The 18,256-nt window shown below is 37.7% G+C and overlaps 1 protein-coding gene across 2 annotated transcripts; it reads right to left on the reverse strand.

Annotated features, from left to right (window-relative positions):
• Nucleotides 1-2,313: 2,313 nt before the first annotated feature.
• LOC110831646 (ATP-dependent RNA helicase p62) lies at nucleotides 2,314-17,045 on the reverse strand. Of its 2 annotated transcripts, none has more exons than XM_022067879.2 (14): nucleotides 16,909-17,045; nucleotides 16,646-16,733; nucleotides 15,631-15,843; nucleotides 13,900-14,022; nucleotides 11,889-12,000; nucleotides 11,160-11,348; nucleotides 9,347-9,526; nucleotides 8,365-8,537; nucleotides 7,483-7,593; nucleotides 5,326-5,387; nucleotides 4,256-4,315; nucleotides 3,640-3,879; nucleotides 2,937-3,038; nucleotides 2,314-2,568 (listed from the first exon to the last, which is right to left on the reverse strand). In XM_022067879.2, coding segments are annotated over exons 2-14 (1,578 nt in total). In that variant the 5' UTR covers nucleotides 16,648-16,733; nucleotides 16,909-17,045; the 3' UTR covers nucleotides 2,314-2,557. The 2 variants fall into 2 exon arrangements, with proteins under 2 accessions (XP_021923571.1, XP_021923570.1); XM_022067878.2 differs by having other exon boundaries at nucleotides 16,877-17,000.
• Between the last annotated feature and the right edge of the window lie 1,211 nt (nucleotides 17,046-18,256).

The raw sequence follows: 18,256 nt of genomic DNA on the forward strand, positions 1-18,256 counted from the left end.
TGGAACATACATACATACATCTTTATTACATAGCATGGATCCATAAGTTGGTCAGATGACAATAGAATGTAGAATAAGTCATAATAATACAATACATGTTATACATCATACATACATCTTTATTACATTCCATGGATCCATAAGTTGGTCAGATGACAATAGGATGTAGAATAAGTCATAATAATACAATACATGTTATACATCATAAATACATCTTTATTACACTCCATGGATCCATAAGTTGGTCAGATGACAATAAGATGTAGAATAAGTCATAATAATACAATACATGTTATACAAATACAAGTCATACTATTATATAAATGTCACAAAATACAAACAAAGGGTTCACATAAAGTAGAGATAAGTTACAAATAAATCCACCCATTATATACAATAGATAAATTATGAATTACTTGTAAACATTAGAAATTCATCGACAGAGTAAAAGGAGTGTGTAATTAAGTATCTTTTTAATGCTAGTTTAAATTGTGCCTTTTTATTTACAAGACTTGTGAGATTTGATGGTAGACTGTTGAAAATTTTGATCCCTGCATAATATGCACTCTTCTGAACATATGAGAGATTGGCAATTGGTCTATGAAGCTGATTTTTATTCCTTGTGTTGACACTGTGTATACCAGAATTAGTTTGAAAATGTTCTTGGTTATTGTAAATAACACGCACACAAAGTTTGTAAACATACTTCTGACTCATTCTGTAGTGGTAGCAAAGAGTAAACACTGTATCAGCCTGGAATAGAACACCTGTCATCCAGCCTTGTTACTCTATGTTAGATGTTTTCCTAAAGATTATCATTTTTGTTTGATGTCTTAAATCTTAGGATATTCAGGTTGATAAGGAAGATCTTTCTTCCTTCATTTTTTTATGTTGTGTTATTGATGTCAAAATTAAAATCATTTTACTTATCTAAATTTATAATATTGTACACTGATTAGTTTTTAAAATAGAAAATGCTTCTTTCATTCCTTTTCAACTGTTTTCTCTCTCTCTTCATCCATTAAGATATCTTTCAATACAACCACACAGCTGACAGAATATTGGATATGATTTCAGAAGTTTCCTCTGATTGGACTGACTTTTCTGCATGGTTTGGAATTTTTGCAAGCATTTCATGATTTAATAAAAAAACTATAAAATATCATTAGGAGTTTTGCCTGTTTGCTCTTAACTTTACAAAGACTCTGATTCCAAGTGTAAATAAATCTTTCAGGATGGACATATCACATTTCTTAATCCCAAATATAACTGTGTATGTATTTGGCACCTTGTTTACAAGAAATTTAAGCCAGTTTTCATTTAGTCGTGTAATGTCCATTCCAGAAATTCTTACATTACAAAGTTTCAGTAGTCTCAGACTAAGAAGCTTCATAATGGATGTTACACATTTATTATTAACTCTTCTTGACTGAGACACATTAAGGCTTCTTACCCAACTATAAAATTACCTCATAACTTGCAAAATCTTATCATTGAACCATGTGTAACAGAATGTTTCCAGACAAATCATAATGCATAAATCATTGATGATAACTTCAGGGAGATTTAAGATAATTCTGTTGATTTCCCATTCTCTCAGTTGTCATAGAGGGCAGACTGCTGGGGATGCAAGCAGTAAGGTGCAATTTTGTCACATTGGGATGAATGATGGTACTTACCAGTTTTTGTCTCACTAACTTTACTTTTGCCCCCAGAGGGAGACAGAAGCACAGTTGCATAATATAGCTGTATCTCGACTAACTCTTTATCTCTTATTCATCTCCCACATGACCAAGAAATGTAGGGGGGGCACAGATACAGAAGAGAACAATAAATTAATATAAAATTTTGGTGAAGAAAAGAAACCTATTACAAAGCAGTCACTTGGAAGACTGAGGACATTTGAGGGTGACATCAAACACTGAAAGACTAGTAAGAGTAAAGTTTGTCCCACTATATGCCATGTAGGCATTTGGGGTGAGTGGAGGTATAGCTCCTCTCTTCCTTGACCTCGGCACTAGATGGGGGCAAGTCGTCACCATTACGCCCCGGCCGGCTTTACCCCCGGGAAAGGACCCTGGTACCCATTGTAGAGGAGGCTGGGTGAGCCCCAGAGCCGGTCTGGACGCAGAGGCTAGAGGAAAAATCCTCTGCCCCCGTCGGGGATTGAACCCCAGTCGTCCAGCCCGTAGCTAGTCACTATACTGACTGAGCTATCCCGGCTCATCTGAAAGACTAGTGTCACCATTAATATTAGTTTCTGGACAAACATTTAACTGAGGACACAAGAATCAGGAAAAACAAAGTCAACAGTTTTTCAGTTTACAAATGTTTTTAATGCACTCTTTCATAATACATTGGAATGATAGAAAATGCCACTGTAGTGAACTGTGTCACTGGCCAATAAACCAGACCTTGATAGTGAAAGTAATACTGTCAAGAAAGGGACATTAATTATTTGTGACAGCAGTCAAATGCATTTCTAGGATCTAGCAGATGATATTAATAAATTAGTTACTGGACCCATTTCTTCTTCGAATAAGATCACTAATCTGCATCAACTGCGAACTGAAAAGATAAACACGGACATTCATAACATTATTTTATATGCAATAATTTCAAGCAAATGCATTCATCCATTCATTCTTCTGCAAAACAACTGTTTATATATTTAATACTACTAAATTATTTGCAGCTTTTCTATGTGATAAACCATAATGCACAACATATCTGAATGAGCTGCAATAAAAACTGATTACTTCACCAAAAAAATATACCATTTACATGTCATGTCCTACTTTTACCTTTAAGGTTTTCATGTGTATGTCAAAAAATGTATCAGGATAACACTGTATAAAGAATCTAATGCTTCACAATCACTGTTACAAATATCAGACATCTAATTTTAAGTGTCATTCATCACATATTTTACTTACCTGAGTAGCTGCTGCTGTCAAACCTTTTGTGTGCGTTCTTCATTCCACCACTGTAATTCTCTCGACCACGACCATAGCTTCCATACCCCCAACGTCCACCACCTGCAAAATTACATTGACATTATAAGCTATACAAAGCATATCAACATACTTAGTGATTAGAGGATACCAGTGTTAATATTACAACTACAACTGAGAAGAGTAACACATTTCTTCCTCTCTCTTAAAAAGTTAAGCTATTCTCAATGGATGCCCCCCAAAGTTTCAACACTGCAACAAAGGTCAACAGAAATAGGATTCGAGATTCTCACAGCAGTGAGTATGAAAATGGCCTTAAACTTAATCATGCAGTCTTGTACAAGTTTACTGACTTTTTGGGGTGCTTGCTGCCTGCATCAAGGATGAAAGAGGGCAGCAAATACCTCTGAAATGTCGGTATACTGCTACCATACTACACGTCATTACAACCTAGAACACAGGCATCTTCAAGGTCTATAAGGTCGACTTCTGACACTAAAACATTCTGCTTGGTCACAATGATGTCAGTTCACAATTTATGAAATCATCCTTATGCTCTATGGGAAAAATTATTTTTGGTGAGAGCAGACTAGTAAAAAATGTTTGGTTCATGGATTCAGACTTACGTTTCTCTTCTTTTCACTTCTTTCCAGAAAGTAAATACTGCCAAAAACATAAGACTTACTTCTTTTTCCATATCCTCCACCGCCTTGCCTGGCCAGCTCATCCAGTTTAGGGTTAACCTCCTGATTTGCCTCTCGAAGCACTGAAACCAGATCCTTGGCTTGCCTACTGTTATTTGGGGTAAAGAACGCATAAGAAGTCCCAGTTGTATTGCGGCGGCCAGTGCGACCGATGCGGTGGATGTAATCTTCAGACGAGTTCGGGTAATCAAAGTTGATCACATACTTGATCCCATCCACATCTGGGTATTAAACAACATGAAAATGTTTGAAACAATATGAATAAGGTGAATCACCCATCCGCCTGAGACATTGCTACATGTTACAAGACTGCAACGGCAAACATCTTGCATGTGCCTCTGAAACAAAACACACCAGACTAATAACAATCTAAAGACTGGTGAGCCTCTATTGTAAGACATTCTGTTGCCTAACAGAAACAAAATCCAACATTCTTGTGTCATCTTAATTTGTTTTCACATTTCAGTAATTGCATAGTAATGTGGATTATTTTACCAATAATTATTTTTCCTGCATGCAAAGCTGGGAAGTTTCCCACAACTGTGTACAAATATATCTATTGGTCTGGTCATACCAACATAAGAACAATGAACTGACCTAGACCTCGTGCTGCTACATCTGTTGCAACCAGGATAGGGGACTTCCCATTTCTGAACTCTGCAAAGAAATAGAAAAATGATCATTTTGTCACCAAGGTGAATAATACCAGCTGAAAGGTGGTAAACTTTAGGGGAAGGGTAAAGAATTCTAAAAATAAGTCTTCCTTAATTTTGGAGATCAGAGAGAGAACCATGAACATGAGTTGCTTATCACTAATACCACAAAACCTTAATTCAATGTCAGTTAACTCAAAACAATGCTTATTTAACATCTAATTCCCAATCCCTGAAAATAAAATTCTGTATGCTTTTATGTGGTTAATTAATAATATATTAAAGTCCTCTGAATAGAAACATCTGAGTAACTAGAAATTATCAAGTAGACTCCACAGCATGTGACATATGAGATAGAATCTTGTAAATGAGGGCAAATCTAGAACTTTCCCTAAATCATATCAATTGATAGACCTCCAACAGGTGACACAGGAACATCAGGCTTTGGTTCGGACAACTCAGAGGGTTGGGACATGACAGGCTAACCACTGAAAGAGGGACCATTCATGCCATTGTGCTTGATATAGCACAAAAGTGAACTGTGTGATTGGGAGCAGTTCTAGATTAGTGTCATGTCATGAAAGGTGGATACGTAATTCTCATGACCCTGATAGAGACAGCAAAATCTCCTAAACATTGGTAAACTTCTACCAGACTATATTGTGCTACAACCCAGAAGAGAGTCATCTTTTAATGCTTCTTCATTATGGATATTTCATCATACTGACATGTAAATAATTTTTTCTATGTAGTCTCCATGCAGGCTGAGATATTTCAACCTTTGCTTCATTGCTGTTCCAATGTTATCAGTTATAAGTATCAGACCCCTGAACTCAAACATATTCCTTTAGTTTTTAGTGATGAGCAACATTTGCAAAACCGAAATTGATCATGATCTGCCAACATTGAAACAGCAACTGAAAGTAGAGAACAATTATTTCTATGAATACAGGGCAGAAAAACTCATCCTAATTTCCAAACGCTCCTTCAATAAAGAAATAAAATTGTGCATACCTCTGAGAACATAGTCCCTCTCGTGCTGTGACTTGTCACCATGCATACACACTGCTGGGTACCTGTCAATAAAATGTGACCACAGATCTTCAAACTTCAACAGTAAAATATTAAAAGAATAGGCAAGTCTGGAAAGGTGTAGGCAGATTACAAAATATTTTGTAAGCACTTCACCTGAAATTTTATATACCCTAACGACTTTCATTTACTGCAATCACAAAAATATTGTCGGAAACCCTATCACTCTACAACAGTAATAAATTACAGTATTTGTTCTCAAACTAAAGCATGTGCCATACTGGAATAAGGCAACACAAAGTCCTTTGATCACATTATTGAACGATGACCTATGTGATGTCACATGACAAGCTCCTCTAGAATGTCAGTGTACTCGAAAGAGTACAGTAAAACCTCGATGCATCGTTTTTGGCGGGGGTGGGAAATAAAAACGATGAATACGGGAAAACAACAGTTGCGGGAAAGCATTAAAATATTAAAATTTTAAAAAAACTGAATGTTTCTCTTTCAAAGTTACTTCTTTTTACCAACAAAGTCTTTAATGGACAACTGGTTTGTCAAAACTTTACGTTTTAGGCCAAACAGAGCTATTTCCACGTTCAAAATGTTTTCCTCGTCACGTTCACTAATATTACGCGCATAAAAGAACGCCTTCACTTTTGCCAATGCAGCATGTGCTTCGGCAAAACTGGGCACAGCTTCAGGCTCACATTCGTCGTCTTCCTCTTCCACACCACTCCCACCCCCTTCGCGAATAACAGGAATGGAAATACTATTACTGCCGAACTCAACGAAACGTAGCCGTAGAAGACACTGAACCACTGGAAACGAGATGAACCCGAAGAATGAAAAGTGTCACCCGCCTTTCCTTTGTACTTATAATAAAAGCATTTGTGAAGAAATTCACACTGCACATGCCATCTAGCATCACTGGAATGAAATGAGTGCACCCTAATTAAACTCATAAAATTTCTGAAAATGAGCACCGCCATTCACTCCAACCATCACCCCTGCACTGCTGACCCCTCATTCCAAAAGAATCTGTGCTGGTTGGGCGACATAACAGGTCACCGCTACTGCGTATTCCAAAAACATTGTGCGTCTTTCAGTATTAATTTATCTCAAAACCCAGCATTTTAAATTCTAAAAACATCGCGTAAATTTCGTTATAATTTCTCAGAAACGATCATTGCGGAAAAATTGTGGGCCAGGACTAAGATTTTTGAACGACTGATGCGATAAAACGATAGTTCGAGGAACGATAGAAGTGGGAAAATGTAACATTATTTTATATGGGATGTATCCGGGACCGAACAAAACGGACGATGCATCCAGGAAAACGATAGTTCGGAGAATGATGGATAGAGGTTTCACTGTATACCTATTCAGTCTCATTGAGTTGTACCAACTTGGAGGTAGTGTTCTCATGTTGTGAAGTGGTAGCCATAGCTTCTTTTAAATATACACAAAAAGCAGATGACATTAATAACCTATTATTTGTAGTTTTAATCTTAGAGCGAATGTCAGGATGGTAAATACTAGAAGATTTACAAAAAATATTTATGAAGCCAACACATTCTGAACAAACATTGTGCAACAAAAGACTTAAATTACTAAACTAAATTATTAAACTTTTAGCACAGACTCTCAAAACTAAACATAATCCACAGAACAGTTTTGCAGATATGACATATTCTATGGTAATGGGCAGAATTATGTACTAAAAGAGGGGTGATGCTGGTTATAATAAGACAGCAGCAAACAGAAAGTACACATTCATCTGTTGAACTGTTCAGAAGGTTATAACATGTCAGCATTCATAAAGTGGCCTATTTCAGCTTACAGCAAGATGAATTAAATTTTCTTAAACTTTCAATGTGTAACACCCTCACTCTGTTAGTTCCATTCATTAATACTGAATAGTATGTGCAAGACCAATTACTTGTTATTGACACTGTAAGTAAAACATGGTATAATGGGGACCACGAAAGGTTCAAAGTAGCTGTATCCCTCAACAACAGATTGTAGAAATATCCCCAACACACTGTTTGCTATGAATCTGACAGACATCATAATACTTAAGTTGGCTACTTTCTGCTGTCCAGACTTCATACAATTACACAACAAGAAACAACTCACCCATAACGCCGAATGCTCCTAGTAATGTTTTCAACTTTCTTCTTCGTCTCAACAAATATGATGGTCTTGTTTTCTTCTTCTGACGCAATTTCATCTAGCAGTGTGGCCAATCTAGTAACATAGCAATGCAATTAGAACTGTGAGCTTAAAGTTTCCGTAATGGTGGTAAGGGGATTGTGATTACGGTTTTTTAGGTTATGACACCACACAATGCACTTTCTTGGTGAATATGAATAACTATGAGCAAACTACTTGATGTGTGAGGGACCATTACAGGCAGCTCATAACAGTCGTGTTGGAAGTCTAGGTTACACCTCACTGAAAGAATTCAACTCAGGTTTCAGTTCTGAACAGCAGTTTGAGTTGTGCAGTTTAGTACACATTCCAACGAGTTTTCAATTACTAGTAGAACTGCTATAAATTTTTTTTAGAATTATGACGTCACCCACACACCAAGTTGTTTGCCAATTACAATACAGACTTTCCACAGTACAAACACACATTCTGTTTGATCACTACTCTGTCAGGTAGAGATGTGCCTCATCCAAGAATTATAATGTGCAGGGTGGCTTATTCATATTCAGTCCATGCAATGTACTGCAGTCTCTGGTATTGAATCACATTCAATAAGATTGTGCAGCACGCTATTGTGTATAGGTACATCTGCAAACTGAACTGCATGATTTGTTGGACACAATTCTGAATTTGGCTGCACATTTTGTTGTTGGTTTTTCTATACTTTGTCACACTGCAACTCAAAATAAGAAGTGTCATGTCATGTGATACAATGTCTATAAAATTAGCTGAATCAGATGGTCTGACAGACACAAGAAGCTTGCTAACAGGTGTGTCTTTCTTAGACAATTTAAGACATTCACTCACTTCTGCTCTTTCTCGTGCTCCTCACAAACATCCACAATCTGCATTATGTTGTGGTTGGCTGCTAACTGCAAGGACCCAACATTCACTTGCACATAGTTGTTGAGAAACTCCTCTGCTAGATTGCGCACTTCCTTTGGCCATGTGGCTGACCACATCAGTGTCTGCCGATCTGGCTGCAAGAAAAAATTCTGGGACTATTAGTTATAATTTCTCTAGACTTTATTCATCACCTCTGTTTTAACTGCATACAACATTTGAGAAAACTGCTCTCATTTTGTATTAAAGAAGAGAACCCAATACGAAGGGCCCGTTTGAATGAAAGAGTCTAAAACTTCAATATCTCAATACAGAAAGAAAATCAGTTTCTGATACCAAGACGCACCTCTGTAAAAGACACTAAGAAATAATTCTGTTAGCTCTTGGAGCCCATGAAACTTACAAAGTTCATTACATAAAAGACACATATATAACATAAAATCTATCTCTCCATTCCATCCAGCAAGATAATTTAAGCATATAAAATTTGTTGAGAATGATGAGGATGGGATCCACCCACTTTTTTTGGGTGGACACCGAAGGCATTACATTCACATATTTTATGTACCTCCCACAAGCATTCATGCTCCACGGACAAACACGGCAGAGGCATGCCAAGATAGGAGGAAAAAGAATGTCAGTAACATTTCTATTTAAAACTAGAAGCAGCACAGATTCCTATTACAGTATAAAAGAGCAACTTCTTTTTGCCAAATGGCTTACCACAAAACACAATATCCAATGCACATGTGATTGACATCAATGTCAGCTGATGCAGATGTGAACAGTAATTTCTAGTTACCTTGATCATTTAAAGATGCACCCAGTGTTGTAATATTTAAACTTCTAAGAAAGGTACACACCAGCCTGCAAATCACAGCAACAGCATCCAGAATTTGGAACTACGGATCCACAGAATCTGCATAGCTACATAATCTTCACTCACCCGTATTTGTTCAATAATTTTCCGTATCTGTGGTTCAAACCCCATGTCAAGCATCCTGTCCGCCTCATCAACAACCAAATAAGTACAGCGCTTCAGGTTGGTTGTTCCTCTCTCCAGAAAGTCAATCAAGCGACCTGGAGTTGCAATACATATCTCTACTCCACGCTCCAAATCTCGTGCCTGCAACAATTGCATGAATCTTGTTATGAATACTGACCCTTCAACGTTTACTCCACCCTGAGAATAATTTGATGGAAGGCAGTCACCTGAATGATCTCAGCCACTAATAAAAACTACAATGCCAATAATAATGACAATAAGAGTTATAATTCATTAATTAAAACAGAGCAAAATAACAAAAAAATAATATCAGCAACAACATGAAATTTCTGTGTAAGGTTTACTTCAAGTAATGGAGAGATGAAAGGGGGTGAAGGGTTATGGACACTTTAACAGGCAAATCTCAAATGGAGGAAATTTTATTAATACAGAATGTGGATACCACACTTGAAATTCTAACCAATACACATATTCACTCGATTCTAAATTAGGAAACATCTTAACTGAGGAAGTTAAATTGGGATCATACTGCACAAATTAGTTGGGAATTTTCCCACAGTTAAACTTTTCCAAACCCTTCTATGATCACTTCCTTTGTGCAAAAGGCATAAGATATTTGGGACTGTCAAGAGAATAAAAATGACAGCATAATGCATTTTCTAGCTAAAAACTAACATAAAAAATACAAAATAAGTAAACTGGCAATCAAAAGCAAATTCAATAGCAGTACTACTTGTTATCAACTGTGGTATACGTGTGTTGCCTATGTACAGTATACTTAACACCCGTGCCCTGTGAATTATAGAATTAAGCAGCTCATCCGTCCCATGATGGATTACGCATGCCCGATTTGGAGGTCAGCTGCCCGCACCCACGTCCGGAAGCTGCAAGTCCTGCAATCCAAGTGTCTTCGCTTTGTTACTAACGCGCCCTGGTACGTTAGTAACAGGCAAATACATGAGGATCTGGGGGTCCCTTTCTTTGCCGACCACACCAGAGCACTGACTGAGAGATTTGACTCGAGGTTAGCTGGTGTGGGGAATCCCTTAGTCCGGCAACTCGGTAGGCACTCGTGCCGAACGAGGGCTGCCAGAGGTCGCCCAAGGGCAACCGATGTTCAGCAGGCCAGCCGAGGCCGTCCCCAAAAGACGGCCAAGTCGGCACAACGAGTGGTTAGACTACTCGGCTACCCTGACTGAGGTTTTCCGTGCTTTTCCTCAGTTGTAAGGCGAATGCCAGGGTATAACTTAATAGGGGCACGGCCCACCCCCCCCCCGATCATGGAGGCCATCAGCTGAAGCGATCTTCCCCCCATGCCGCAGAGGCCTTCAGCCGAAACGGCCCCTCCCTCTCTGGGTTCAAACCCCAGAGATCCAACCAACCAAATTCCTTTGGACAACTTGCCTGACGGGATAACCTCCCATCAGCAGCAACAGATCCCAGTTTGAATGGTCGAGGCTCCAGCCACGGCGTAACCCAGTTAGCGTCAGCAAAATTTCCGTTTTTTATATTAAGACCGTTTACCATTTCCAGCAATGCGCCTTGAGCGCAGGAATGGTGTCACCTAGGTAGGGACGATGCTTGCGCTTGCGCAGGCCTCCGCCCTCAGTTAGCTTTTTGGTTGGTTGGTTGGTGGAATTATAGAATTTTAAATGGTTAATGTTATACATGTTAATTAAATATATTTCGTGAAAAACTGTTTTTAGATGCCTGTAATACGAAACAAAACAAGGTTTCCGTTGTATAAACCAACCTGTGGTCCTTTGGGGGCTCCTCCAAAGATGCATGTGTTTCGAATGTATGATGAAGAGCCAAACGCTTGGGTAATTGTCTGAATCTGCTGGGCAAGCTCCCGGGTTGGAGCTAGGACCAGTGCAATGGGACCATCTCCTCTCGACAGCTGCTCCTGATTGTTGATATGAACAGTGGCTGGCAATATGTACTGAAATATAAGAAACAAATTATTAATTTGGCTAAAGTATGTTAACTTTTCCATTCTATTTTCTACAGAATATTTGACAAACAAGAAAGTGAAAGAAATGGAAAAAGAGGCACATATGTATTTATAAACTGGAAGCAACATTACATATTCGAACATTCCTTAATGGCCCATGTGAAAGTTGCACATTTTATTTTAAAGTTTTTACTAGAAAACAATGTTGATATATATGAACTGATTTGATCAACATCTACTAATCAAGTAATTAATGCACTACTAATAATGTATGAAGAATCTGAGAAATACAATCTTATTTCATGTTTCTTCTATTACAGAGTTTGGGAAAGTGTGTACAAAGATATAAAATTTCAATCACAGAAGGTCAAAACAATAAACACTCTTTCATGTTGTATAACACAGCATGGAATTTTTTCCAGGGTTTAGTCTGAAGAAGTTACATACAGTCAAGGCAAACTATGCCAATATTACAAAAGGAATATCCTCTGAAAAGGTTTCACCATCAACTGGCTATGTTGTACTTACAGCCAATGTCTTCCCTGAGCCAGTCTGAGCTATTCCCACCATATCATGACCACTCATGGCAATTGGCCAGCCCTGACACTGGATAGCTGTAGGTGTTTCAAATCCAGACTTTCTGTAAAAATGTATATAAGAATGTGTATTCCCATCAGTTGTATATATCTTTATTTATCTCCACCTCTGCAATATGATGACCAAATTATTTATGCCTCTTTTGCATCAAACATGATTTGACAAAGCCAGTTATTTACTATCACAGTATGTTTGAAATGAACAAATTCTGTGAGAAGTTTGACAGATAATGTGGAGATGCCTACTAAATAGGCCCCCAAGTACATGGTCACCACACTGTCAAGGTGTTAACAAAATTGTTCAATACACAGAAGATGAAAATTATGAAGGATGAATGAAATATCTTTGCTTAGTTGGATTCTGCTGTGAACTTGTTTATTTAACAATGCTGTCATTAGGTCAGACTATGGCACTGAATGATAGAATGATCAATAAATAAGGAAGTGGAAAAGATAAGAAATGAAGGAGTTATGGCCTAATTTAATGTCTATATTGGCACTGCATGGAGGGTCTGAGGAAAGTCAGGAAAACCCATCAGGATAACCACTCTCATGTCTGAGATTTGAACTCAGTATCTCCTGAATACAAAGCAGGAATGTCAACCAAACCACTTGGCTATGATATTCAGTCCTTTGCTTTTGCAAGTGTTGTATCTGTTCATACCTTCCTACTGCATTCACTTAAACAAATTTTTTTCACAATAATATATGTCCAAGTATGGGATTCAGAAATTCACATATTGATCTGAAACTCATATTCTAGGTACTGTGTGGTCTAGGACATGCATGATATACACTGCCTACTTTGAGCCTGAGAACAGTGCTAACGACACCTTCCTACAAAAAAGACAAACATATAATCAAACATCACAACAGTCATCAGACTCTTACAGATTCCATGGTATTACCTAAGCAAAATATCAGGTTATGTCTCAACTAAGTTTGTGGGTATGGAAACCTTTGATGAAAATGCTGACATCAACAGTACTACCAAGCATAATGGTGGAGTGGTTAACACTCCTACTTCATATTCGGGAGGGCCTCAGTTCAAATCTCTGTGCAGAGACAGACTATCCTGACTGGGGTTTTACTGTCATTTTCCACAGTCCCTCCAGGCAAATGCTGGGGTAATACCTTAAATTAGGCCATGACCACTTCCTTCCACATCTTTTCCGATTAATTATTCACCATCATGGTCTCATTCAATGCTATAGAGTCTGAGGATACTGTCATTAGTAAACTAAAAATAAATAAATAAAAAATTAACAGTGCTTATAAACCAATAAATCATGGTTTAAACCATAGTGCTCAATGCCATTAGATCAAAGGAAACAGAATGCATTGCAATGGTTGCAGAATATGGATCAAAATTAATGTAGACAATCTGAGTAATTTAAGATATGAAACTAGTAGAAATTTCAGAGGGGAAAAAGGATATACCCAAAAGACACAACAAGCTTAAAATAAGCAGCTAAAAATTATTAAAAATAAAATACATTTTTATAAAGACATGCATAAATATAAGGGCCATTTACCTACGACTAACTTGGTACAAGGTTAGAATGGGAATCTACTTATATATTTCCACAGTATTTTGAACAAGCAGAAAAACTAGTTCCATTTATTACCAACATCAGACAGACTGAAATACATACAGCAGTCAGTAGTGGGAACTAAGCCCAATTTTGTTGAGGCTGAAATTGCTACTGAAAACTTAAAAAGGTATGAAGTGCCACATATGGCTTAAATTCCAATATAACTGACCTACACAGACATAACATTACAACCTAATCCCAACCACTGTTCTGTCTGAGCTTCACTTCATTTTTGGCTAGATCCAAAACAAAGAAATTTGGTCGTTATATGGTGACTCAGGCTATTAAAGTTGTGGTCCTGGCCATACAAACATATCCTCTTATTTTTTATGTATCACAACTTCTTACCTGATTTCATCTACCACATATTCAGGGAAGTTTACTTCCTCAAAGCATTGAATAGGATTTGGTGCATCTCCCTTCACTGTAATTTGGTGTGTAGCTCTGAATTCCTCAACTTCAACCTTAGGTCTGCAAAAATTACCAATCAACTGTCACAAAAAAATCACTAATTTTAATCTCATATAAATTGATCACGCAAAAATTTGGTGCCAAATTCCAATACACTAATGTGCCTATAACATCAAAGGATTCACTTAACAACACAGCTTCATGTCATGTAATCCTGCAAGTCCATTATGTTTGGTCATTCTATCCTAACCACAAACAAAAGCTCAGGCTCAAGTACATTCTTGTTCTTTTCAAGCTCTGTCATCCTGTAATGGATGGTTTTCTTAATTCTAAATACAAAACCATAAAATTACAAGTTCAGAACACTCAAAGACGTACTGTCAATTAGCCAAGTTCCTCCAGCAGTGGTTATACTTCAGAGATTACATATACTTCAGCCTTCTCCCCTTACCTATCATTATTTAGAATTTGTAAAAATCAACCCATACACTCTGGTCATACAATGTAAAACTATACACTACTACTTCTTTTAGAACAAATCTAACAGCGATGTTATTCAGAATTCACATTTCATTTCTGATTGCTAGACCCAACACAAGCATAATGAGAAAACATTTTAACAAAAAGAAACCAAACTACTCCAAATTGTTATAGAACACACAACATAATAAAACACTGACTATTACTACAACTAGACATTTGTTACTTAACTTTATAAATAAGAAATAAACTGTGCAGACAAGAAATGCATAGAAACCAGTTACCATACTCTGAAGCAGTACACTAAAATTCCAAAGATATTCTTCAAACCACATCATGGTTCATATTGTCAGCAGGTTGCTTTGTTGATGACCATGGCTCGGAACTGCAGACTTATATCATTCATATTCAAACGGAACAACAAAGGCAAGATCATTGTTGCAATGTAATCTAGGTCACTATTGTGAGCCAACAAGAACCTTTCGTAAAAATTTCTCTAACAATTACCTTTGTTCCATGATTGCAATAATCAATTCCAACAACAGCCCAGTCCCTAATTTTGCATGAAAATAAATTCTAACAATGACTCTGGTGATGTGAGGTGACCACTTCCCAGAAAAATGTGACAAAGACAGATATGGACAAGCCCAAAAGGAGTTCATTGTGAGGGAAGTTGTAGTTGTTTCATGTCATTGGTCATCATGATAATAACTCCTCTGCTGAATATTCCATTTTGGTGACATGTGAATAGAGGGTAGACATGTGTCCAACAATGCACATGCAGTAACATCTGTATTCAAACACACAACAATCCTTGATCCTTTACATTCCAGGACTAAATTAAAGTGTCCAAAAGATCTGCTACTTATTATCAATATCTACATCAATTACTCATACTACAAGGATATTAGGGCAAATACTGTCTTAACACGTTCACTGCCAAAACAGGAGTGTTTATTTTATTGAATATGCTTTAAAACTGTCAGTGCTGTAAAACCTCAACTTAAAACACCACTCTTTATAGCTTGGTATTTAAGCTTTGGTACTTAATTACCATCTGCTTTTAAATATCTGGCAGTGAATATGTTGGAAACCTGCACTTCATACATTTCCCACTTTCATTATCTCATGATAAGTAAATATCCAATTCACTATTTCATGTCCTTGTACCCACATGCTGCAACTTACCTGTTTTCTACAGCTGCATCAGGCTGGTACAAGTCCTTGGTAAATGGACGCAACTTTGATAGGTCCCATTTTTGCTTATACAGATTTCCTCCTGGTTCCTTCTTTGCATCATAGCCTTTTATATTTCTTTCATTGCCTCTCCAACTGTTGCCAGTTTCAGTTCCACCTCTTCTTCTGTAACTTCCAAAATGACTGTTTCCACCTTTAAATGTCCTGCAATTACAGATTAAATTTCAGGTTCTCACAGCAGCAAGTATGAAGATGATAGCTTTCTGGGATGTTATTTCACATAGCCCGGTAGAAGTTAACAAACATTTCAGAGGTGCCAACTGCCTACATCATCAGGCAGATGCCCTCAATGTCCTGATGATGAAGGCAGTAAGCATCTATTAAATACCAGTAACTGTCTATCAGACTATATCGTGCAACATCCCTGAGGACTATCATCATCAATTACAGATTATTTTGAAGAGCAAAGCAATTGCCATAAATATTTCTGCCCTTTCATGTGTTAATATCTTGAAGTAACAATCCTAAGATAAAATTCAAACAGATAAGTAATTAATACCTCAAGTAATACTGTAATCAATGGCTGACCACAATATTCACAGACACTAGTCCAAAACAGAGCTACGGAAAGTATTTCAGTTAAATAAGAAATACCATAATTGGTAAAAATTCTAGTTTGCAGAGGCTTGCAGCACCGAATTCCGCCGGTGTCCACCGACCTAAATCTGGTACATTAGCTAAAACTAGCATAAATGCAGCTGGCACCTACTGTTATCGGATTATCTGCTGCTGCGTAATTATCGTTGCTATGGTTCCCTACACAAGAATTTAACTTTAACACAAGTAATTTCTTTTCGTTACTCGGTGGTTTTAGAACTGTTACACTTCTGGACTAGAGCCCAGCCATCAGGGACCTAATGAAGAGGTTAATTTCCTCACGAATGTTAACTATAAGCGTCCCTTACAGTATATGCATGATAAACTGAATGATGACGTTTTTACTCACATGTCTGGACAAATCTGGGTGCTGTTACTGTTGTTTAAGGTAGCTGAAATTCGAATTAATTTTGATTGGAACACTGCCGACCGGCAACCTGAACAAAACAAAACGTCTTTAAACCACGTGTCCGGCTGCGAATGCGACAATTTTATTACAGATCACTTTATTGATAACATATCCACACACACATGTTTCAATTCTTACAGTATGCTGAATATTTAAACAAAATCTGCTCACATTTAATCACCGACCACATGGTCCTTCCTTACCTCTTCCTTCTACAACGGCAAAGAACACAAAACGGAAATCCGTGAAAGCACTACTTAGGCAGAGACAAACAACCGCTAAGGAAATTGTTCAAGTTCATTGCAACCACGAGGTGACTCTGCTCTCTCACCGGGTTCTCTCGTACGCATGTCCGGTGATTGAGGCCAATGTCTGCAATGGTTACGTTGGTGGCCTATGACGATTTCCTGTCGCTGAAAGGGGGGGTGTTTTACACTCGTAGGTGTTAGGTTTGTGATAAAAACATAATACTATGTTAATTCAAAGGTGTGTGTAACACTCCTTCAGTTTCCCAGTGAAAATGACGGAAAGAGGAACGTCATATTAGCCATTTGAAATGGAAAAGAGCTCATGTGAACATGAGCTATGTTATCTCTTATATGCCATCCCAGTTTGTTTCTGCGCAGCTACTTCAAACCGAACGACGGAACCAAGTGATTTGCACTCCAAGTATTCTGCAAGTTTATGCTTCTACTCTTGTGTGAACATTAAAATACATGAAACTTAAAATTTTACCTGTTGTTTTATATGGATGTAAAACTTCATCTCTTATAGATCAAGGCTGCTTGAGAAAGTTTCTGGGAATATTTAAACCTTAAAACAGGAATGGAGACAGACATTTTATGAGCTATTGAAAGGACAAATTCTGGATAGAGGTTCTAGAAGCAGAAATTAAGATTGTTGTCAAGTCTGAAGGAATGACTGCAGATATGGTATAGCTCCTGGGTTGACTTAGTGTAAGGTCCAGCAGCAGGTTTCACACTTACAGACGAAGTGCCATAAAAGGATATTCTAATCATAAACTGCTCAGTATTAAAACTATGCAACACACTGGAGGTGGATGGTAGCTTTCCCCAATTGATCAGTGTGATGTAATGGCCTGCCTGCCTCTACTGCCCCCCCCCCCCTTAGACAAATCATTCCAGCCTCCTTCCTAATATGCATTTACTTTATGTAAGATTTGAGGTTTTCACAGCAGTGAGTATGAAGATTTCTGTCTTTTGGGTTGTTACGCTGTGTAGTCTGGTCGATGTTAACCAACGTTTCTGAGGTCATAGTGCCTGTCATCAGGGCGATGACATGGAGGCAGTATGACCTCTGAAACATTGGTTAACAACGACCAGACATATTCATCGCCCTGATGACGGAGGCATATGACTTCTGGAAAGTTTGTTAACATCGACCAGACTACACAGCGCAACAACCCAGAAGACAGAAATCTTCATTTACTTTATGCAGGTCAACATGTCATGAATGCAAAGTTAAAACAGCATATCAGTTTGTTATAATTGAACCATTCAGAAATCAAACATTTGCTATTGAAAATCTGTA

The sequence above is a fragment of the Zootermopsis nevadensis genome, unplaced genomic scaffold (assembly GCF_977971745.1).
Source record: "Zootermopsis nevadensis isolate Lab colony 2312 unplaced genomic scaffold, Znev_1.0 Znev_ptg000021l, whole genome shotgun sequence".
NCBI classification, from domain to species: domain Eukaryota; kingdom Metazoa; phylum Arthropoda; class Insecta; order Blattodea; family Termopsidae; genus Zootermopsis; species Zootermopsis nevadensis.